This window comes from Haliotis asinina, chromosome 5 (genome assembly GCF_037392515.1).
Source record: "Haliotis asinina isolate JCU_RB_2024 chromosome 5, JCU_Hal_asi_v2, whole genome shotgun sequence".
In the NCBI taxonomy this organism is placed as follows: Eukaryota; Metazoa; Mollusca; class Gastropoda; order Lepetellida; family Haliotidae; genus Haliotis; species Haliotis asinina.
This window is the reverse complement of record NC_090284.1, coordinates 36,525,482-36,551,441: the sequence shown is the minus strand read 5'-3', so window position 1 is coordinate 36,551,441 and position 25,960 is coordinate 36,525,482. Positions and strand designations below refer to the sequence as shown.

The 25,960-nt window shown below is 37.7% G+C and overlaps 1 protein-coding gene across 1 annotated transcript in view; it reads right to left on the bottom strand.

Annotated features, from left to right (window-relative positions):
* LOC137284237 (polycystin-1-like) overlaps positions 1-25,960 on the bottom strand; it is a 76,184-nt gene that overhangs the window by 37,105 nt on the left and 13,119 nt on the right. The window contains exons 2-14 of the mRNA XM_067815970.1: positions 18,170-18,523; positions 16,005-16,073; positions 14,193-14,270; positions 13,015-13,083; positions 12,271-12,339; positions 11,855-11,926; positions 11,205-11,276; positions 10,945-11,016; positions 10,566-10,729; positions 4,273-4,893; positions 2,907-3,087; positions 1,681-1,874; positions 955-1,080 (exon numbers count right to left, since the gene is read on the bottom strand). Coding sequence (XP_067672071.1) covers positions 955-1,080; positions 1,681-1,874; positions 2,907-3,087; positions 4,273-4,893; positions 10,566-10,729; positions 10,945-11,016; positions 11,205-11,276; positions 11,855-11,926; positions 12,271-12,339; positions 13,015-13,083; positions 14,193-14,270; positions 16,005-16,073; positions 18,170-18,405 — 2,023 coding nt within the window. The 5' untranslated portion in view covers positions 18,406-18,523. The remainder of the gene's footprint in view (positions 1-954; positions 1,081-1,680; positions 1,875-2,906; positions 3,088-4,272; positions 4,894-10,565; positions 10,730-10,944; positions 11,017-11,204; positions 11,277-11,854; positions 11,927-12,270; positions 12,340-13,014; positions 13,084-14,192; positions 14,271-16,004; positions 16,074-18,169; positions 18,524-25,960) is intronic.

Here is a 25,960-nt window from a genome sequence, read left to right as displayed (position 1 = left end):
AAAAAACAAACATCAATCAAAGGATTAACCGATAGCACACTGATTGATTAAATACTTCCACAGCAGATTTGTCAAAAAGGCAGTGTTTATGAGTGAATATTTACGTAATCTATACTGAATACACCCTGTCGTAAAGTATGAGTGTCAAAAAGACATCCTTCCTACAAAGAATTAACCACCATTGCCTTGATTGATTGATTGTTGCTCATTATTGGCTAAATTCTCAAACAATGTGTCACTTTTTTGCATATTAGACTGTTGAAAGACACAAGACATAGAGCAGGATTATTTACCAGCTGCAAATGAATGGAATATCGTTCTTTAATGTGGATATTGATGGATACATTCCCGAATGAGGTAATAGCCTGACATTGTTGCTATAACTTTCGTCTGTCTTAAATTTAATATTTGCATTTTGTTTTAATTGATATCTTGGAGCATTCAGCAGAATCTGTATTACAGAAAACATGCACTAGGTCACGATTATGGTGTGCCTTAAATATGATTCATGTTGGCAATCTATTTAATGTTTAGATATTAAAATCATGTTAGAAATTCACTGTAACTTTAAGCAGACCATGTGGGTTTTTTTTTATAAACTTTCAAAATGCATACAAATGTGACAAGGAACTAATGAGGTTTATAAGACAAAATACAAAGACTTACACTGACTTCATTATTTTTCAGTCCTAACGTGTTTTTTTATATCTGGGATATCATCTGGGTACTCCCGGGAGAAAAACAATAACAAATGAAACCACCAGTTCACGGAAATTGCTCCGCATCAGTGCCCCTTTAAGACTGAAGTTTATTCATAATGATGATGTGTCATACTGATTCAAATTATAACCTGGGTGATGCAGGTCCAGAAAGTTTCAGTGACACAGAGATATTGTTCTGATATACCAAGGACCCAACTCACTGACTGCCACATCTATAAACACACAGTCTGACCTGGCATGTACATGAGGCTGTATGAGGAGACGGCAGCATCGTTAGATGAGGCTAGCTCCGTTGTTGGTTGACCATCATCCTCCATCTCCAGACTACCAGCAATGTGTATCTCCGAGTTCACCACATCTGGAACACAGATGCATGAGCAGTTAAACTAGGTCTTCAGCTTGATGAGCTTAGGTATATCAACAAAAGTCTTTCCTTTTCTACAGAAGTTAAAGTATACAAAACTGCAATCTGTCCTGAATTCATAACTTCAAAAACAAACTGAAGACAGTTCTTGTTAATAACTAAGCCAGCAATAGTAGCATCAGAGACTGCTTATACAATCAAAATACACCATAAACTGTGAAATCAGTGATATCATTTAACGCAGTAGTGAAACAGAGGCATTGTCAGTTCTGTTATCAATCATTCTGAAAAACAACAGTCTGTGAGCACGCCTAATTTCTTTTTGTTTCAAGAAAAACATAAAAGAACTCAAAACCTATCACTTAATCGCTAATAAAAGACCATGCAACAAATTAAGATACAAAAACCTTGTGTACACAAACATGAGCAATATCAATCATGGTATCACATAATTCATGAGTACTATATATCATGATTAACGGAGTTGCAGCACTACAGGTGGCAAGGGCCACTAATGCGATAACATGTGTGGACTGATGGAGATCAGTTAATGGCAGGTCGCATTGTAATTAGACCACAGGTTCCTCTGCTCACCATTTGGAGTGTATTCACATATGAAGCTATGTTTATCTGAACAGCCGTAAGTGTCAATGATGTCGTCATCAGACAGGTAGCCACAGTCCATCCTCAGTCCGTCAGTAGAGCCACGGAACAGGTTACCAGTAGTCCAGACATAGTTAGCCACTGATGCCGATTTGTTTAGGCCAATCCAAGCCACGCTGACAGACCTGAAACAAACATCCATATCAAATAAATATGTCCCCTTTAACAAAGCGATCCTAGTGTCAGTACTGTCGTAAGTGTAGGTTCAAGCATACAAGTTCAAGCAATCCTAGTGCCAGTACTGTCAAAGGTGCAAGTACACGTACATGAGTTTCAATCCTTGTGCCAGTACTGTCATAGGTGCAAGTACACGTACATGAGTTTCAATCCTAGTGCCAGTACTGTCATAGGTGCAAGTACACGTACATGAGTTTCAATCCTAGTGCCAGTACTGTCATAGGTGCAAGTACACGTACATGAGTTTCAATCCTAGTACCAGTACTGTCATAGGTGCAAGTACACATACATGAGTTTAAATCCTAGTGCCAGTACTGTCATAGGTGCAAGTACACGTACATGAGTTTCAATCCTTGTGCCAGTACTGTCATAAGTGTAAGCTCAAGCATACAAGTTAAAGTGATCCTAGTGCCAGTACTGTCATTAAGTGTAAGTTCAAACACACAAGTTAAAGTGGTCCTTATGCCAGTACTGTCATAAAAGTACAATAATTACTGTACAGTGCTGTACACCATGTTGATTGTGGAACAGTACACTGTGACACTTTTACTAGGGGTGACTATTGAGGGATAAACAACCAACGAGATCGCGAGAGTCTATTTCGATCAACTATTGCAACAATATTGCAATAGGTTTTTCTCTCCTTGATTAATTTGTCTCATTTGTCTCAAGTTATTTGCCAAATGAAAGTATGGTTTCTATGAAATAAAAACAAGTTGAAGTAGTTTCGGTCTCCTCTAAGAACTGACAAGAAACCCAGGTCAAGTAAACAACTGAAACAACAAGTGCTCCCTAACATCCTGTATTTTGCACTGTGCATTTATCAACAAAAGTCACTACCTAAACTGTCGACAGTCATATACATTATGAATGCATTGATAGTTTTTGTTTCAATCATTGATTAATTGCTATCAGAGACTCAACAACAGCAATCTATCAATAGTTCAGTTTGTGATGACATCCATAGAAGTTTTATTTACTGGTTCCTCATGATCTGTCCAAGAAACAGCAACAGTTGATCATCCTCGATGGTGGCCAGTGAGCCCCCATGGGTGTCGCTACAGTTAGTCTTGGCGGACTCCCAGTCCTTCATGTCAGAGTAGAGGATGTAGCAGTGGTCATTGCCGCTGTATTTGTCCCCAAGCAGGCAAGGTGGTGAAACTGACAAGAAAATGTTCATGTTATACTTACAACTCATTTCCACCTTGACTACATGTACATGTTGAATTGATCATATTCAGGATTGTCAAAAAAAGCGCAAAGGTTAGTCAACAAAATTCATCCACAACTTTTTTGTGAAACCAGTTTCATTTTGAAACCATAAAAATAACAAAAATATGCTATTTTGCATGTAAGATGTAGGTAATAATAAAATACCACACTCAGTCTCATTACATATGAATTATAAAAAATTTGTGACCTACTTGTTATTACCCACATCGTGCCTGCATAAAACTGTCAATATAGCATATTGTTGCTATTTTTATGTTTGTATAGTTCTTATCTGTTTTGATTAATAAGAATGACAAAATATGTGGAAACACTTTAAAATTTTAACACAAGCTTCAAAAGAAGCAAATATTACTCTGTATAGAACATTCTAAGAGGCTTTGCTAAAAGATTGAAGGCGCGGACGGTACATATTTATGCATGCCATCTCACTGTATGTTATTTGTATTGTTTGTTGCATAACATTGTAGTGTTTTACACCATGTAGCCGCTATATCACAGATAATTAAGTTTGGGACTAGGGTGGTTGACATTACAAGGATACTATCAGGGTTGATGTGGAAATATGTGAGTCCTTTTCACTCATACATATTGATTGGAAGCACAAGAAAATTGGATACATATTTCTCCCTGACGGAAGCACCAAATTAACTGCACCAACTTCTTGACAAGAAATATATGGTTTCTTTAACAAAAATAATTACTAAATCATGAGGCTTAGTACACTCTAGCATGTCATGTTTTTACAGCATGCTCAGATGTTCTTGACACATGAAATTACTGATGATTCATAACTGAACAATTTTGCCTTAAGGGTTAATTAGGGTTCAATACAAAAAAATTCATACAGGCAATAAATCATTTTAATCAAAGAAGACTTAGTGTTACAGAGCACATTTGATAAGGCTAAATGTTTAAAATCGACAAACATTATTGATAAAACTTCCTTACTTTGAGAGTGTGACAGATTTTTGTACCATCATTTCTTCTCTAAAAGTGGTACAAGAATCTGTCATGAAACATATCATTCTCATAACAAAAAAGTTGTTATTCATAACATTTTGTACTTCTCACCCTCTAAAATGCCACTCAAAGAGGCTAAATGTTTTACATTACCTGTAACAGAGCCCTCCTGTGCAGTTCTGCTCCAGACAATTTCTGAGTTGTAGCCATAGGTAAACCTGGCATTCACCGATGCCAGTTCCGACAGTTTCACATATTCGTTACATGACAACTTCCCATCATCATCCAAACTGGAGACCTTCATGGAAGTCTCCACCTCCCCACAGCTACCACAGTCAGAGCAGCAGAGTTTTATCTTCAGTTGGAAGTTGCCTGGATACAGAAATGTATGTGTCACTGACGTCAGAGATGTTGTCACAACATGGCTGCCATCTCTAAAGTCCACCTCCATGGTGTCATACGTGACATCCCACTGAAGAGCCAAGGTGACTGGAGTTCCTATGACGACAGGAGATGTATAGTTAACCTTGATTCCCGACATTATACCCTTGGCCCCTGCGATGATTGTGTAGTATTTTTCACAAGCACAGGTGCAGTTGACATTGACATCACCACAGAAACAGTCATTGTCCGTGGTCTTTACAAAGTAGGTGTAGTTTTTGTTGAAGCAGAACTGGTGACACTCTGTCCAGTTGCTGACTTCCCGCTGCGTGTTGTAGACGACGAACCTGGACTGCGAGGCCTCTTGGACACATGTGGCATTTGCAAGGCTGCCTGTGTAGCACAGAGAAAATACATCAGTCAGTTCCCTACACGACAGGCATCACGCACAGAGCAAATAAAACATGCATAAAACAAATACATATGAATTCAGTAATGCCTGAATCTAACACTAATGATGCTACTGTGCTGTACATTTAAGTTCATGAACTTTAACAACAGCAAATAAAACTGTTAAAAAAAGTCTGATTTAACAAATTGAATACAGAAATATACCAAAATTGCATGTCTTAAAATGCATTTATTCATGTAAATTAATTTTAACCACAAATCAATTTATCAATATTGAAATTCACACAGGAAAATAAACCAAGGATGTCTACTGGTTGGTCACAGAAGCAGATCATATTTATCTTAAACAGAACACAAAATATGGACTGTTGATTTGATAACAAACTCCATCCAACACACTCAGGACCTAACCCCTCATTAATGATAAACAAAAGCACTTGCATTTTATCTATCTATAGCATGATGGGAAAATGATTACAAACCAATCTGATGATGAGGATGGTTACAGTCTGCTTACAGTAAGATAAAGGCATGCTCAATGATGGTGTTATATGAAGTGCACCTATTCATTAGATGACACATGGCACTGATTCACAATGACCATCTCACTGAATATTGGTGTAATGGACAGGAATATCTTATTTTGTCATCTGGAGAAAGTCCAGGAGTTTGGACCAGTAGGTCAAGGGTCTGTGAGCTTATTACCATTTTTGACTAGTTTGCTTTTAGAATAAAATGTGAAGGTTATGGGTTTTTTTTCATGTACTGTTTTACCAGGGTTCAGCAGATCCTGTACAAAATATCCTCCGGATTTAAGTTTTGATAGCCTACAAGGGATCTTAAGAACTGAAAGGAATATGTAGGGATGATCAGCTGATTCCTTAAAACTACAGTATTTACTCTCTCTTCAACACAACATGCGCAAGTCACCAAGTTAGTATACTTCTCACAAATTCTCAAGTTTCCATGACAATGATAAAATGACATGGTTTCAACCAAACTGTTTCAGCTGAGAAAGAACCTATCGGATACACGAGGACCTCTCCAGTGATGATGAGTTAATCGATATCATGAAAGTATCACAGCCTAACAGAATTCAACACTGGAGTGAAATAGTAGAAAAATAAATTTAGTGACTGAGTGAGTGAGTGAGTGAGTTGGGTTTAACATCCCTGTAAGCAGCACTCCACTTACATGAGAATGTCAGTGTAAAGTGGGAAGAATGAATGATGGGATGTCAGTTTCAGGTTTGAGAACACCATGAGCTAGCACCCAGGTATATCCAGAACAGTGACTGCAGCTAACCCAGGCATTCTCACAATCAAAGGTTTCTGGGATACTGAAACGTATTCTTTAAGCTGAATTCAGGAACATAATTCTGGAACATCAGATATGTATTTTTGGCAATAAACAAACAAGCAAACTTTGGAAGTGCTGTCCTGACTGCTGTCAAGAAAGTGATGAGATAGTGATTTTCCACTACATGTAAATAAATGTTAGATAACTTCAATGACATGCCTAGAAACAAGGCACTAGACATACAAGCATGCAAATGCACATGGTAACATACGCAGATACATGGGTGATATCATAACAGGAGGGATATCAGGGTTAAAGATGAAACAGATGCAAGTAAAGGAACAGATATGGCCTATGGGCAGATAATAACATCTAACTCTACCACTTGGAATATTGCATCCAAAATCTAAGGTGAAGGCACAGTTGTATTTCTACACAACAAATCTTTTATCGACAATAAAATATTTTCATAATCAAAATTATTATTTGGTAGATTTCACAAATGAACTGGTATATGAAAATAAAAAATGAAACTGTAAATACTAATTTTACATACAACTAACTGTTTCACTACACCTATGCACGGCAAGACTCACCACTGATGTCAGTTTTGCTTGTAGCTGTGAGTTTAGGGTCATACACAGGATCGCCTGGAGCTTCTCGTTTGACAAGTTTATGGCAGCCTGACACTACAGAGTTAGCATTGAGATTAGTTGTATGCCTGCTGGCATCACCTATCCCACATAGCAAGCATATAAGACAAGTTCGGGGACTAACAAGGACCAGTGCAATGTATGCAAGTTTTTACATGCTTCTTCTGTTAGGGGTATCACCACTGAGTCAACCTAAACACACGTGTTGACCTCCATCACATTGTTTTATTCCCCTACCTACACTCATTTCTAGGTGCAAAAAATGGAGATATTTTTGTGGTTGATACAAAGGACTGTTTATCTTTTACAAGTTTTAGATATCTATCAAACTGTCTAAACATATTAACTGATATAGGAAAGTCAGTGTCCACGAAATCATGTAACACTGATTATCATAAAGAAATTGGACAAAATCTGTTGAGGAATGCAGATTCTTAGATTTCACATACAGCTGTTAGAATAAGATTATGGAACAGTTGTAGCTTGGTGAAATGATAAGTCAAATGAATAATAACATAAGAGAACAGCATGAATTATGAATACTCCAGCTTTACCTTTTTTTACAAAAACAATACATACCAATACATCAATCAAAATCATGTAACCTTCTTTCAAGGGCCACAGCGATGTTTCATGCCCTTTTGTTAAGTGACTGATATAATCCCATTTTCCAATTCCAAAGAGTTACAAAGCCAGACTCAACATTGAGTCAGACCTAGATCTCTTCATTTTGGTGGTTGCTTTGATCAACAGAGTTGAAGGTCAACCACATTTAAGCGAGATGATGAGCATACAGAGCATAGTCCTTGTTATGTCCCCTTGCTTAGTCTCAGCAGAAGAATGATACCGTCTCCCTGACAACTGGCTAAATGACAACTATAACGGGAAGAACTGGGAAAGCTTCAAAGGGTTTGTTGGGGTGACACTAACTGGCTTATACAGAGATATCTGTAGCAGGGAACAGGAGGGCAGGAGTTCCAAAACTGACGTATGCTACTCATTGACGCCATAATACATAAAGGGTGGATGCACTGACTTGGAATTATTGGTGAACTGTACATTCAACTTACTCCTCATGTCCATACAAACATGTACAATATCCACATAACAAAAACCCTTAGCGGTATAGGTGGAATTCGGCTTACCAAAAAATGAGATAGCGTCATATAACGAGCATTCAAACTCAACGGTTGAATTAGGATATTAAGGTAGTGAATTTGAGATTTGTATGCAGTTAATACATTGTTTAGGTGCTTTTCAAACTACATTTCAATTGGAGTCATGGAACATGGGTAGCAGAAAGAAAGCCAAACAAAGGTCGAGGACAAATCAAAACAACGGGACAAGGGGTGCACTAATAAACACATGATGTACATGTACAAATGGGTCAACAGAGGGTCGAAGTCAGTGAAGACATGAAGCATTTTTCTACTTTAGCAGAAAATTAACTTGTGTTCTTGTGTGCAAGACCTCTATTTTTCAAATTTAATGGTGTAGAATTCTTGCAGTTGAACAAATATTTTCAACTTGGTCTCTGGACACATGACACAAGAAAAACAACAGGTGAACATAACATGTCTACATTTGTGGTCACTCTATGTATTGAGACAATCATGGTTCGTTCTTTCTCTTGCAAACTGATATGTGTAGAATACCAACCGTTTACCTTTTGTATGCATAAATCGGTTTTATAATGTTTTTCCTTCAAATGTTCACATTTTGTTATGTCTTGGTTGAGGTGGTAAAAAGTTATAATTTCCAAAATATTATTTGAGTGACCCAATACACAGATATGCAACAAATGTATACAAACGCAGGCAAATGAACAAATAAACATGCATATATGCAAAACATTAGATGCCTATAACATTTAACACTTGCAGATAAGGAGAAAGATATACTACAAAACTGATCTGAAGATATTTTAGTACCAAACTGCCCAATTGATAATACAGACTTTTGTTAAACTCATAATACACCATACACCTTAATAAACATTTCCCGTACGAAATGTTAAAACATACCATGAAGGACAAGTTTGTCTTTCTCATTCAGTCAAATCATATCATGTAATTCACTTTAATCATGTTAATCTCATTGAGTTCAGGACAAATAAGGCAGCATAAAAAAATTAAATGCTTCTCAGGCACATTTTTTTCAAAAGTGATGAGGGCGGTAGGAATTTATTTTTAATTTTTGATTGAAGAAACAGTGACGAGGGAGGAACACATTTTCATTTTTTTCCCTCAGAATTACAGTTTGGGAAGCTTAGCACATGTGAAAAAGTTGTAGATTCAGTCAAAACTCGTTTTTGCAGACACTCATTCTTATGGTGGACAAATGGATGAACGGGACGTGGCAAAGTCAAAATTATTTTTTTAAATGGCAACAAAAAATTGTTATGTGAATAAATAAAAGTGACGTGCTGATGCCCAAGAAATATTTTGCTTTTTTCATTTAGCCAAAAGTTTAATCCACACTCATTCGGCAGGAATGTTTGCTATTATTGCCATCATTATGTATTGATTTCAGATTGGTGTTTTGCACCTGATGACCGATTCTGGTCATGTGGTTTGAGAAAGAGAAAGAATCAGAATCCACCAAAAGCTGATAATCATGAATGGTGTGGTGTGAGTAAAAAGGCCTTGGAACTGAAAACCAAACTTCAGTTTATATGTTACTTAAAAACTCTTGACTGAGGGAGTGAGTGATTTCAATTTTACACCAGAAATGGGCTTCACACATAACAACCCTTGAAATATACAAACAAATATTAGTGACAAGGTAATTTTATCTTTAGGGGAAATTTACACAGTTTAACAAGACAAAAAAGACAATTAATTTGGATTTCTTTTCATGATCACTGTCCTTCATGTTATACTGAGAAAAATAATTATCCCATTAAATATACCCAGGCTCCAAGCGCAACTGATTCTCTGACAGTATTGCATTCTTCAAAGTGTTATTTACATGTAATGAAGGTATTGTTTGATCCTTAACACTTGCAGAGAATAAGTTACCTTGTCTGATCACACCTGTTGTACAGCCAGTCCCATGATATAGTATTGTACCGTGTAACCATGGTAAATATTTCTGAACCTCCACCAAACAAGTTGGTATATTATCATGTTCACAGATTCTTGTTGTCATATTAGGCAACTAATGTGTACAGCATTTAAGTGTGCAACATTTGGTTGTACTTGATACACACAGTGATAGGGGACATTCTTACTCTGACACAGTGATTTAGTACAGTTATGTGTGAAAGTCATGAAGAAGTTCAGAGGTTTCAGATTATTTTCATTGCTATTTTGATTCATTGTTTTTTCCAAATTCAGAATTTAGATAATATTTTGACTGAGTTGATCCACCATTTTTAGAAAATTCTATGAAAAAGTAAACAACATTTTGGTTCCAGAGAGACTACTCTCAAATATTCCTAAATTTCTGTTTGGATTACTAAATTTCTGTTTCATATGAAGATTACTACCCACCTAGAACACATTATTTCATCACAACTGAACATATACATAATGAAAATACAACCCTGTAGTCAACAGGAATCTGCCAACATAACAAGTAAAGTCCTCTACTTCATAATAATCATCAAACTGCTATTGTTTCTATGTTTCAGAGAAGTATAAATACAAATGAATAAAGTTCCCCTTTGAAAACAAACATTGGCATAAATGGCAGACTTACAAGAAAATTTGGACCTGGATACATCCATAAGGGCTGTATCTGAGTGTTTGGAGCACCGGACTTGGTCGCGGTCCTGGAAAGTAGTCTGCTCTTTCTTCTCATTCATCCGATCATGCAGCCATTGAAGAGAGCAGTCACAGTTCCATGGGTTGTCAGCCAGCCAGCTGCAGCAAGTCAATCAAACCCTTAACATGTGAATTAGCAAAGAACTCATCTTTCAGCTTGATTTACAATGACGCCTCTCCATAAAATCATCATCATCATCACTCCTAGCTATAAAGTATGAACACTGATGTCAACAGTGATGATATGAACTCATTAAGTCTTTCCAGCTGCAGGGGGGCTAAATATGACGAGTATGATACAAATTAATACTTACATTTTGTTTAAGTGTTTAAGTTTATCAAATTCACTCTCTAATAAAGTTGTGAGCTTGTTGTTGTTCAAATGGCTGAAAGATAAAAATAGGAAAATAAATAAAAAACAAAATCTAGTTTAATATTTCCACAGTGTTTGCTTATAATGACTAAAATGTGACAGGCAAATCTGGAGAACTCTTATCAGTACATCACAGAGTGGCCTGTGTATCTATGTATGTAGGAGAGAGATCTGTTGTAGCAACAAGGAGGAATTGCTTACAGTTCCTTAAGGTCTGTCCTATGAAAAAGGGTTTCTTTCTCGATGTGTGATATGTCATTCCCAGAGATGTCCCTGAAATACACAAGTAACACCATCAAAATCTGTTTATGTAAAATAATTTTGCTCATAAATAAAATAAGAGTTGAAACTCAATACCTTTCCATACTTTAAACTGTGCTTCAGTGGCCTGTTGGCATGCCATGATAAGATATATGTTTGGTATTGCATAAGGACACACATTCACCAAAACATATGACCTTGTATGTGTCTAATGACTACCATCCCAACTTCCAATATGTTTCTCAGTCAAATATCACAAAGTGTTTTGTAATTAAAGATTAAAATAGAATAAATAAACAGCAATCTTTCCTTTGGAACAAGAGGTATCCACACTACTGGATGTAAATCTGTATATCCCAATACAAACTGCATCACAACCAATGCACTGTGCTACATATCATGTTATAATCTATATATTCCAATACAAACTGCATCACAACCAATGCACAGTGCTACATATCATGTTATAATCTGTATGGTTCTAACTTCACAAACTTTGCAGTACTGATTACACCATATGATGGATCTTCCACTATCTTTTCAGTTTAGCTCTTCACTGACACTAAATGCTTTTTACATGGTGTACTTACAATGTTTCCAATCTCGTGAATACTTTGAGGGCTTCAAAAGGGAAGTCAGCAAAGTGTGAATCGGCTAAGCGGCTGTAAGAACAAGAAATATAACCCCTTCACATACATGATCATAAAATGACCAAGTTCAATTATAACATATGAAAAGATGTTAACTTTCAAACTCACTACTCATACGAATACTTGCAGTAGCATTCTGTACGACGAGACATATATGTACGCTGAAGTAATGGCAAACTATGGCAAACTATTGTGCACTAATGCCAGGCAATTGTGCACTGGACTGAGACTGTTGTGCACTGTTTTCAGGCTATTGTGTACTGCTGTCAGACTATTGTGCACTGTTGACAGAATATGAAGGTCCAAAGGCAAACTTCATGTAAACTAGGTGTTAACCAGTAGCACTGAAAACTTACAATTCCTCAACAGAAATGTCATGGTCATCATCAAAACTGAACCTTTCCAATGGATTGCTTGACAAATCCCTGAAAAAAGAACATTTGCCAGTGATATTTATAATAATGGATCAAAACCCAGACCACTAACTGATATACACTGTAGTCAGTCGACACAGCCCATCAAACCTTTGGAGTAAAAGAACCATGAACATGCCATTTTATGAAATCAGTTTACGTTCTCCTAGAAATGGAGCTGTTTTAACCAAAACAGGTATTATGTGAGCGCGTGAAAATGCCTTGAACAGCATTCCTGTTATATATAACAGCAAGTCAGCTGACTGACAAGGGAGGTAGTCCTGGGGTAGCACATGTTGCAGGTGGTATATACATCAATGAAATTAACACAGACCATAACGAATCATCAAGATAAACATAGGAGCTGAATCAGAAATGGATCTTGAAAGGTTAACAAGAGCGAATTGCACTAGAACACTGCACTAAACCACATATCCTTACATCCTAAATGAAATTCAAAGTTCACAAAAACACTTTTCATGATATTCAGTCTATTGTAAGTCTCATAACGAATTTATAATATCAGAATCATTGAAGTGAAGGACACACACTGAAAGAGGAATTACAAAATGGAACAGCCTTTACACTGATGTCACCAAGGATATTACATTTTCACATGAGATGTTTGGTGTCTGAGATCTCCAAGCAACACAAACCGTACAGAATCAAATATTGAAATGTACTCACAAAATTTTAAGTTTGGTACCATGCAGATAGGAAGTATCAATTTTCTTTATGTTATTGTGTTGTAGATACCTGAAAGATTCAAAAGAAGATATGGGGTATAAAAGGGTTGGGGTAGGTGGAGAAATTCAACTATTTTCGGCACAAAAACATTAAAATCTAAACTTACAAGTCTGTCAAAGCACAAGCAAACAGGAAATCTGAGAGCACAACCCAGTGAAGAAATGGGTGTATACCTTTGATGGTGGTGATGTTTTATTTTGACATGAAAAATATTTTTTCGAACCAAAGCAAGGGAAGTATGTTGCAAACCTTTACTTGCTTCACTTGCATATGAGAAGACTGGTCATATTCTCTATGCTGTGCAAGCCTATTTGTGCCACAGTTTACCTGTGGTGTAAGGAGACACACATAGGACAGTTCAGCTCCTTCAGCCTACCAAATCTGTAGGCTCAAATATATGTTCTGAGAAAACTTTCCTAAACAAAAAACATTTGGGGAAGGTCCCAGGGCAGAGGAATGTAAGGGACAAGAGGGTAGGAGAGTGAGTGAATGAGTTTGGTTTCATGCCACTTTTAGCAATATTCCAGCAACATCACAGCAGGGGACACCAGAGATGGGCTTCACACATTGTACCCATGTGGGGAATCGAACCCAGGTCTTCGGCATGCACTATACTGTTAGAGAGAAATCAAGGTAGAAATGTACAATAGTGCTAAAAATCAGGATCTGTACCAAGTTTTAAGACATTTTGAATGAGTCTTCTATAGATGTTTACATGGTCAGTGACAGTCAGATGTCAGACATCAGAAAACACAAGTCATAACACAGGCCCACCTGATCTTTCAGTCAGTCAGATGGCAGACATCAGAAAACACAAGTCATAACACAGGCCCACCTGATCTTTCAGTCAGTCAGATGGCAGACATCAGAAAACACAAGTCATAACATAGGCCCACCTGATCTTTCAGTCAGTCAGATGGCAGACGTCAGAAAATACAAGTCATAACATAGGCCCACCTGATCTTTCAGTCAGTCAGATGGCAGACATCAGAAAACACAAGTCAACATAGGCCCACCTGATCTTTCAGTCAGTCAGATGCTTTTAGGAAGAACATATGAGCTTTGCATTATTTTTCCATAAATAACCAATATCTTTTAAGTTGTATTGAACAACTCACAGTTCTTCTAGATGTTGTAGAGCAAGTAGAGTCTTGGCAATTCCCGAGTCACTCTCTAATTTGTTGGAGGAGAAATCACTACAATGAAATAGAATCATAAATAAGATACTATCTATTTCTTGCTAGACACTTGCTACTTGTGTCAAGCTTCTAAACATGATGTGAGAACTACAGCTATATGTTCAAAACTGTAACTTCGGCTTTGTTTAAATCAGAAACACATTGTCCATAATATTTGGCTGTTATGGGAGAATAGAAAAGAGGAATATTTCCACTAGATTTTAGTACATCCCTAAGAACAATGGGCTACTGAGTGAAAACAAGCTGCACTGACAAAGAATATTTTCAATCATATCTTAAGGAAATGCCAATGTGGCCTTCTACAAATGGCCTTAGTATCACCAAGATGATCTTTACTCATATCAAAATTCACTTGTGGTACTATCATTGTCAAGGTTTGTTTTAGTTAAGAATTAATGCAGACATGGACTAACAACTTAATAAACAATCATAAAATCTTATGGACCGTAGTATATGCTAGCTACTTATCTGTGAAGCTAATCAAATGTGTTAAGTATTTGAACCAAAGTACTTTTGTGCTACCTCACAGTGTCTTCAGTGAAAGAAGGGTATATCAATGAGATATTCTGCCAGTCAAATTCAAATCACACCATGGCTGCCACTAAACAAACATCTGTGGTCAGAATGACCTGTCATCCAACTAAGCAGAGTCATGCTTACCAGACAGGGAAGGGATAGTTGGAAAATCCTTCTCAACCATGCTAATTGGAAAGAGTTAACACAAGGTCATGGACACCTGTGGGCTATATACCTGATTCCTTCAGAATCATCCAATGGCACAAACATTTCAAACAGGAGACATTTTCCATTGACCGTACAAAGCACGGCCATCCAGTGTTAGTCGTCTAACAGACAGACCTGATTTTCTTAACCAAAAACTTCACCAAATATTCCTCAAAGCTGAGTCTATAATGGAAGTTGCCAGTTTGGAACAACTGCCTTAAAGCTGACGGAAGCTGTTTGTGACTGGCTAATGTTAACTTCTTGTTCGTCATTTCAGACAAAGTGGCAGGGGTCATTGTGACATGTAGTGGGGTGTCTTCAGATCTTTGAGTAGCAGTAGCAAAGCACTGAGATCAGAATAGTGTTATGGTGTCATTGTGACCTGTAGTAGGGTGTTTTCAGATCTTTGAGTAGCAGTAGCAAGCACTGAGATCAGAATAGTGTCATGGTGTCATTGTGACCTGTAGTGGGGTGTCTTCAGGTCTTTGAGTTGCAGTAGCAAGCACTGAGATCAGAATAGTGTCATGGTGTCATTGTGACCTGTAGTGGGGTGTCTTCAGATCTTTGAGTAGCAGTAGCAAAAAACTGAGATCAGAATAGTGTCATGGTGTCATTGTGACCTGTAGTGGGGTGTCTTCAGGTCTTTGAGTAGCAGTAGCAAGCACTGAGATCAGAATAGTGTCATGGTGTCATTGTGACCTGTAGTGGGGTGTCTTCAGGTCTTTGAGTAGCAGCAGCAAAGAACTGAGATCAGAATAGTGTCATGGTGTCATTGTGACCTGTAGTGGGGTGTCTTCAGGTCTTTGAGTAGCAGTAGCAAGTGCTGAGATCAGATTTTGATGAGATTGACATATCACTTCTATTACAGCATCTAACTGTATATATTGTGAAAAGACATGAGACAATTTGGGTACACAAATATACATGAAAAGAAACAACCTAGTGAACCTGTTAAAGGTACTTGATGTTCAATGACTTATATTTAAGTATCGTTGATAGTGAGCTTACATTATTTTCAGGTTAGAAAACCTATCATCAGTGAGGTCCATCCGTGTCAAGCTGTTTGCAGTAAAATATCTGAAACACAAACTTAAATTTGACAACAACTAGAACATACTATATTTACATCTGTATAGCAGGAATTTGACTACTGTAAACAGCCAAATTTTCACGACTGTTTAATTTTCGCGAACTTTGCATCAGACTTCATGACGCGAGAATAAAAACATGCGATAATATACATATATCATTCACTTTATTCAGAGAAGTCAACAACTTGAAAACAATACAAGTGTACACTGCTCATTCATTTAATAAGTAACTGGTTTCCGTTTCCTTTGATGTTTGAAAAAGACAAACAAGATTTACTGGTTTTGGAGATTCATGTTTTCACAGTCTACATAAGCAGTCACAACACATGAGAAGAGATTATTATATATTCATTGCTCTAACAACCGGTTAAAGAGAACTAGGTTTGACAACAATTACATTTGTTTTTAAATCACTACGCAAATCTGTTTATCTTATCACAGCTCAATGATCACGCAACTGGGTGTTGTGTTAAAACATTCAGAGACGCCCTCTGTTACAAGATCACACGTTTGTCACGTGACCGGTCTTTTTCATGGCTGAATGAAAGATTTATCGATCAATATTCTGCTTGCAAACCGTAGTCATATAAAGTACCCTCTAGACCTATATCTCAGGTATTTATACTGTATTGCATTTGTCAATATATTTGTCAACTAGCGCCTCGCTTTCAGCTCAACTTTCAGGGTAAACTGCTGTTTTGGGGGGTGTATACAGTCAAATCTATAAAGCTATGTTGATAAGAATGAACTGGTAATCATACATGTGGTCGATGAAAGGTATTGCAATTAAACATCAATAGATATGAATACTCAGTGCATTGAAGAATTTGGTCAAATGTAAGGTGTTATAAGATTGTTCTGAAAGGAACTTGACCAAATAGTACTGGAACTGACATGCTAATAAGAAAATAGATATGTTCCAACATTGGACATCTTTTGGAACTTTAAACTGTAGTTTGTTGACACTTGTGGAATCAACACGCACCAGAATGACAACACAAGGACTATACAAGGAGCACTTTTAAACTTGTGCAAAATACTTACAGGTGTGTCACATTGTTGATTACCTACAGATATGTGTCATTGTTTATACATTACAGGTATGTGATATTGTTGATAGTGTACAGGTTTGTGACTTTTATTGATTACAGGCTCATGCCTTTTTATATTAATTGCAGGTATTTCACTTTTTTTATTAAGTACAGTTATGTGAAATTGTTAATTAATTACAGGTTTACAGGTATGTGACATTGTTGATTAATGACAGGTATGTGATATTGCTGATAACTAACAGGTTTGTGACATTGTTGATTACTTACAGGTATGTGATATTGCTGATCAATTACAAGCATGTGACATTGTTACTCACAGGCACCTGACACTGTAGATTACTTACAGGTATGTGACATTGCTGATTAATTAAAGGCATGTGACATTGTTGATTACTTACAGGTATGTGACATTGTTGATTACTTACAAGCATGTGACATTGTTAATTACTTACAAGTACATCATACTGTTGATTACTTACAGGTGTATGACACTGTTGATTCCTTACACATACAATGTTGTTGAGTACATCAAGGTGAATTGTAAAGGTCACCTTGTTAAGAACTTACATGTATATGATTCTGTTGATAACCAACAGGTATTTACCACAGATGTACGACATTATTCATTGCTTTCTAATATCTGACATTGTTGATTATTTTAGTGAGTGAGTGAGTTTAGTTCTGTGCCTAACTCAGCAATATTCGAGCTATATGAGAGCAGTCTGTAAATAATCGAGTCTGGACCAGACAATCCAGTGATCAACAGCATGAGTATCGATCTATGCAATTAGAATATGGTGACATGTGTCAACCAAGTCAATGAGACCATCCTATCAACCCTATATCCTACACCTCTCACAGCAAGCATCTTCCTGATAATCATGTCTAACCCAGATCTTCATAGGTGATTAATTACAGGTATATCATATTGCTGAAAGGCCAGGGAAACAGTCCACATGTGTGTTGAATTATGCTACATGTATCTAAAACTGTAAATATACTACAGGTAAGTGACAATTTCCATACTTACAGGTATTGTACACCACTTGGGAAGTACTTGGCATGGGGGAATGTTCCGATCTTCTTGTTCTCACAATGCACTGTTGTTGATGAGCAGCTACATCCATGTGTCGACTGGAGATAGGGACACTCCCCCCTGACTGCCCCCACCAACAGGCAACCCCTTCCCCCCAGCACCAACAGTAGCCACAGCAGTGTGCTAAAGCCATGGCTGCCGTAGATGAGCGCAGTGGACCGTGTCACCATACTCGACTGCTGGCCTGTGCCCAGTCCTGGTCCAGGTGAGACAGGTACGCAGCCGGACGCAGGTGTTCCCTCATACTCGCTCTCCTGGGGCAGGTGTGTCAAACTCCCTCTCTAGCACCTGCAAAGGAAACATTGTTTCAGCTTGGTCACATCATTAACAGGTGCATTTCAAGGTTCAAATTCGTCACAGGTGGTTGGTTGACACAGAGGTTGGGGCAAGGGAGGATCGGCGTGCACAGTGGTAATTGAATGTTGCATACAGTATAACCAACTGTAGGGCTGCATGAAAATAGACTTCATCCAGAACTTATCCATTCCATCAACACAAACACACACTTTACAGTCATACACACAACTCAATACTCCAATGAAACATAGAACTAAATACCTTTGCCTTGCAATCATCACTGTTATATACATGACCTGTCAACCATGTCTGCTTGTCTGTATAAAAAAATCCCTACCCTCAACAGCGTAAAATAGCCGTTAGACCACTAGCACATGACTAGATGGCTAGTAAAAATCCAGTTGGACCAGTAAATCTCCACACTCCCTGGCTTAGGACTGGAGGGTGAATTTTCATGGTGTCATTTTTTGAAACATATATCACTCTCCAACTTGTTAAGTCATAATACATATCAAGCAAAATTGTGGCCTGATAAATTGTGGTATTTTACCTTCTTGTAATCTTTTGCTAAGTTTGTACATTCAGATTTCGGGCTGGTGAATTATCTTGTGGGCTAGTAACTTTCAGGCATACCTAGCCTGACTGTCAAGCAAAATTTGGAAACTGTTCTCATTGTGTCCCCTCCAGTGACATAAGTTATATATCCAAGAGTAGGACAAAATCCCAGCCGGACATAAATCCATAGAACAAAATCCCACTGGACAAAATGTCTGCACACACCGGACAAAATCCCAACAGTGTGTAAAATGATATATGCCTTTTTTTAAAAATAGACTATATTTTACTTTTCCTTATAAATAAGCATTATTGACCATATGCACATAAGCACTAGTAACATGATTCAGCTCATTATACCTCTCATTAAACTCATAGTATAAATCAACACAATATAATTTTTCGTCATATTGATGATATGCACATAAACACTAAAACATGATTAAACTCATAAGAACTCTCATTTAACTCATTCATGAAAACATGATAATCAAACATTGCTACTAATTAAACTTGCTCACTGGTCTCTGTCATGTAAACATGATTAAATTAAAAATGGGATTTGGTCCTATGTTGGTTATTCTGGTGTAGGATTTGTCCAAAGACATTTTGTCCAATGAGATTTTGTCCGATTGGGATTTTGTCTGTCCCCATATAAAATACATCCACTCTCGCTGATAAAACATGCAACCTGTAAATGCCTCTGCTGTTTGTTTTGCTTTGAATCTTGCATTACATTTCAAAGAAAAATGTTCATAAACACACATTACCACTCATACAAACTAGGATTTGACCATGACTTTTATCCAAAATGCAAGGCAAAATCCATGTAATTCCAAACCTATTTCTTCAAAACTTCAATCACACATGACATGATTTTGCCCAAGCAATGTTGTTTAGGTACCTGATGACAATTTCAATATCTAAAAATCACTTTGATTATAATCAAAACCACAAACCTTACACATTCTTTGACATAATTGTTCTTAATCATACCATTTACAACTTTAATAAATTGTTTCAAGAATGATCCGGTGTTTTCAAACTGCATCTGATATCAGCAATAATGACATACTTATAATGCCTCTTGGTGTATACACTGCGTTGGTATTTAAGTTAATGACAAATCAATAATGCTAAGTATGGTATATAACACCCTGATGTATGGGAAAATATAGTTGAACTGGTTAACATTCCCTTTCAAATCAGTGATCTCCCTTAGTTTCAATCGTTCTCTGAAAATGTTATGCATTTTGTAACAGGGCAGCGGAGAAATAGTAACAATAATAAACATCTTTCTAAAACATAGTCAAATCAGATCAACTGATAATGTACAATTTGTTTTTGTAAATTTACGTGTCATGTAATGGCTAAATAAATAATTCAAAGATGTGTAAAAAGACAATGGTAAAACACTAGACTGGTAAATATTACTGCAGTACAGGTCAGTAGTGCAATGCTGGATTGACCAGTGTGTTACTGACCACAGTACATGAAGGTCCTGGAGTGCTCATACCTGACAGGTGTGACGCACAATCTACCTAAGCTAAACGGATTAAGGGATTAAGAAAACACCAACTGCTTGTGAACAAGACAATCGAGATACTCACGTAAATACCATCAAGACCATACTGATTGTTTAGATGGGACCATTTCCATAAACCTTCTCGAATATTTTGACAGATTTCCAATCGCTTTACCTGACATACTGTTCGATAGCAAGCTATTCACCCACGTGACATGCCGCCATTGTTGGTCGGGTCGTTCAATGAAAACAACCTTGCCCTTCTCGTTGCCTAGTTACCGATGACGCTAGAGCCATAAGTCAATAAAGGTTTTCTGCATGCACTGAACAGATACAGAGCAAATTATGCACCGTATAGAATGGACTTTTATTTGAAAGCAGTTGATCAGCACAGTCGATAGTGAAAGTAATTCAGGCTGATATAATGTAACGAGTGTATATTGTCGGGTGCTATGTAGGTTAAACCACCTCATAACGCCCGAGCGGAGATTGCATTGTCACATTGTGACAACTTGAGATGTGATAAGTTCTTGGATTTTACATTGTTAATCATCTCATAAATAGTTAAGAGGCATGTGTTTACTTTGTCTGCCTGTAAAATACAGGTGTCCTGTCTGATGTGTTGTTGCAAAAGTTCAGTTCAATCATGCTAAACTTAGAAGTGAGAAGACAATATGCTATTTATAGACGTCTAATCTATACTAAACAGCGAGAACGGAACAACTCCCTACACATTCCACACTGGCGTTTTCCCTCGGAATGATTCCACGACCGAACTGTACCCAGCACTGACATTTCCCCACGTTAACTGTGAAATTACATGTCTACAAAAGCGTACGATTTAGTTCACAATTATAGTCTAGTATACTTTACAAACGATTATGATATAAATATTGAGTGAGTTTAGTTCACCACCACACTCATTCATATTCCAGCGGCTGTCTGTAAATAATCGGTTCTGGAGCAGACAATCCAGTGATCAACAACATGAACATCCGAACCACCCGAACCCGTTAGTCGCGTCATACAACACATATGGGTTACTGAAGATCAGTTCTAACCCGGATCTTCACCCGTGTGATATGAATGTGAAAATATACAATCACTTGCCAACTTCAATATAATGTCTTCAGCTAATGTATGGGGGTGATGTTCTCTTTAACGTGACTTGACAGGATTAGCGAATGAAATTAAAAACATTACGAACGTAAAGATGACATTAAGAATTCTTTTGCCAAATTGTATGATAATAAACTGTTTCATTCAGTATCTCCTGGCATAAAGACGTTTTCAGCATGTCCTTCATGCAATAACCAAAGTCACAAACTCCCAACCCCATGCTTGTTAACATCATAGCCCCCATCTAAACCAGCCAACATATTACATAGTGTCAAATGAAAGGATTGGGAATTATCTATGTGGGTAAATGCCTGGACCAACCGCAAAACCTCGTATATTTTGATTATGAGTGAGTGAGTTTAGTTCTACGCCATACTCATCAATATCCCAGCGTTAAACAGCGGCCGCCCGTAAATAATCCAGTCTGGACCAGACGATCCAGTGATCAAAAGCATGAAAATTGCTCAACGCAACCTGGGATACGATGAGCGCGCCTGATCACCCGATCCCGTTCTTGTAGGTTCTTACGACAATTATGGTTACTGAAGATCAGTTCTACCCCGGGTCTTCACGGACTTCCAATGTATCCCAGTAGTGATGTGATTTATTCTGTTAACATTTTTTGTCAGATCGCTAGATATAAAGACCTGTTATATTTTCACTTGCCGTAAACGTTAAACAAAGGTTCCAATATCTTGTATATACTGTTTGTTCAGTTATAATCAATAGAGACCTACGTTTATCATTTTACTAATCAGGCTAGTATTCATGGGTTGCTAGTTTCATGTACTCAAAAAATCTTTAGGCAGTAATTTGTGGATTTACTATTGATCTGAACCCCTTTGTAAAAACGTAACAGTCTAAGCAACCAACATGAAGTTGATGTGTGCACCAGTATACTGAACGGGTTGTAACATGGGTCATCTCCCTTGTAATTTTCACTCACTCATTCATTCATTCATTCATTCATTCATTTCACTGAACTGCGGATCCTTCTCAGATTAACTTCCGGTTTGTATGTGATCGTTTTAAAAAGTACAATATCAATTGCAATGGTTTATTTGTATGTTGTATTCACAACAATGGTTCACCGCTTTCTGTTTGTGAACTTACAACACGCAGAGAGTGTTCTCTGCTTGCATTGGGAATATATCTATTCTGACGCTCGTTTCGTGAAACAAATGTAACACACTTATTTGTCGCCATGTTCTTCTGGTCAATAACGTTCGTCCTAAATGTCGTTACCTGGAAACCTGGCATTTATATGACGATCAGAACAATCTGTGACGTTCGTTTTAATCCACTCAGGACCCTTGCAGTGTTGAAAAGGCACAAAGGCGAATTGGCATTCCTACTGAATTTGAATGTGTTTAATCTAGGACAATCCCCCTTAATCTGGGAATGACTTACAATAATCTCTTCTTTGTTTAGCCTTCGAAGTGCATGTGGCCTACATTGGTAAGGGTATATAGTATCATTAGGCATATCATGTTGGAAACTATTATATATAGCTGAATTTTCTGTACAGAAAACGTTTCATTGATGGCTATATCACGTACATTATCTTTTTCATACAGTATACAGACAAGGCTAAAAACTTACTTTTTTCACTACAATAGAACATTCACGACGGAGCATTTGACGTAAAGTAACATTTCCGGTCATTCTTTGAAGCAAAGGTGAACTTTCACTTTTATTACATGGTTTCATTGACCAAGGATATTTTCATGTACGTAGAGCTATTGATACCCTGATATCTGTAGAATCATAGACATAAGGGTGACCGTAGAGCTATTGGTATCCTGATATCTGTAGAACCACAGACATAATGGTGGCCGTAGAGCTATTGATACCCTGATATCTGTAGAAACACAGACATAATGGTGACCGTAGAGCTATTGATATCCTGATATCTGTAGAAACACAGACATAATGGTGGCCGTAGAGCTATTGATATCCTGATATGTGTAGAAACACAGACATAATGGTGGCCGTAGAGCTATTGATATCCTGATATCTGTAGAATCACAGACATAATGGTGGCCGTAGAGCTATTGATATCCTGATATCTGTAGAACCACAGACGTAATGGTGGCCGTAGAGCTATTGATATCCTGATATCTGTAGAACCACAGACATAATGGTTGCCGTAGAGCTATTGATATCCTGATATGTGTAGAAACACAGACATAATGGTGACCGTAGAGCTATTGATATCCTGACATCTGTAGAAACACAGACATAATGGTGGCCGTAGAGCTATTGATATCCTGATATGTGTAGAAACACAGACATAATGGTGACCGTAGAGCTATTGATATCCTGACATCTGTAGAAACACAGACATAATGGTTGCCGTAGAGCTATTGATATCCTGACATCTGTAGAAACACAGACATAATGGTGACCGTAGAGCTATTGATATCCTGACATCTGTAGAAACACAGACATAATGGTGGCCGTAGAGCTATTGATATCCTGATATGTGTAGAAACACAGACATAATGGTGACCGTAGAGCTATTGATATCCTGACATCTGTAGAAACACAGACATAATGGTGACCGTAGAGCTATTGATATCCTGACATCTGTAGAAACACAGACATAATGGTGGCCGTAGAGCTATTGATATCCTGATATCTGTAGAAACACAGACATAATGGTGGCCGTAGAGCTATTGATATCCTGACATCTGTAGAAACACAGACATAATGGTGGCCGTAGAGCTATTGATATCCTGATATCTGTAGAAACACAGACATAATGGTGGCCGTAGAGCTATTGATATCCTGACATCTGTAGAAACACAGACATAGTGGTGGCCGTAGAGCTATTGATATCCTGATATCTGTAGAAACACAGACATAATGGTTGCCGTAGAGCTATTGATATCCTGATATGTGTAGAAACACAGACATAATGGTGACCGTAGAGCTATTGATATCCTGACATCTGTAGAAACACAGACATAATGGTGGCCGTAGAGCTATTGATATCCTGATATGTGTAGAAACACAGACATAATGGTGACCGTAGAGCTATTGATATCCTGACATCTGTAGAAACACAGACATAATGGTTGCCGTAGAGCTATTGATATCCTGACATCTGTAGAAACACAGACATAATGGTGACCGTAGAGCTATTGATATCCTGACATCTGTAGAAACACAGACATAATGGTGGCCGTAGAGCTATTGATATCCTGATATGTGTAGAAACACAGACATAATGGTGACCGTAGAGCTATTGATATCCTGACATCTGTAGAAACACAGACATAATGGTGGCCGTAGAGCTATTGATATCCTGACATCTGTAGAAACACAGACATAATGGTGGCCGTAGAGCTATTGATATCCTGACATCTGTAGAAACACAGACATAATGGTGACCGTAGAGCTATTGATATCCTGATATGTGTAGAAACACAGACATAATGGTGACCGTAGAGCTATTGATATCCTGACATCTGTAGAAACACAGACATAATGGTGGCCGTAGAGCTATTGATATCCTGACATCTGTAGAAACACAGACATAATGGTGGCCGTAGAGCTATTGATATCCTGACATCTGTAGAAACACAGACATAATGGTGACCGTAGAGCTATTGATATCCTGACATCTGTAGAAACACAGACATAATGGTGACCGTAGAGCTATTGATATCCTGACATCTGTAGAAACACAGACATAATGGTGGCCGTAGAGCTATTGGTATCCTGACATCTGTAGAAACACAGACATAATGGTGGCCGTAGAGCTATTGATATCCTGACATCTGTAGAAACACAGACATAATGGTGGCCGTAGAGCTATTGATATCCTGACATCTGTAGAAACACAGACATAATGGTGGCCGTAGAGCTATTGATATCCTGACATCTGTAGAAACACAGACATAATGGTGACCGTAGAGCTATTGATATCCTCATATCTGTAGAAACACAGACATAATGGTGGCCGTAGAGCTATTGATATCCTGACATCTGTAGAAACACAGACATAATGGTGGCCGTAGAGCTATTGATATCCTGACATCTGTAGAAACACAGACATAATGGTGGCCGTAGAGCTATTGATATCCTGACATCTGTAGAAACACAGACATAATGGTGGCCGTAGAGCTATTGATATCCTGACATCTGTAGAAACACAGACATAATGGTGGCCGTAGAGCTATTGGTATCCTGACATCTGTAGAACATGAAATAACATAGACCTA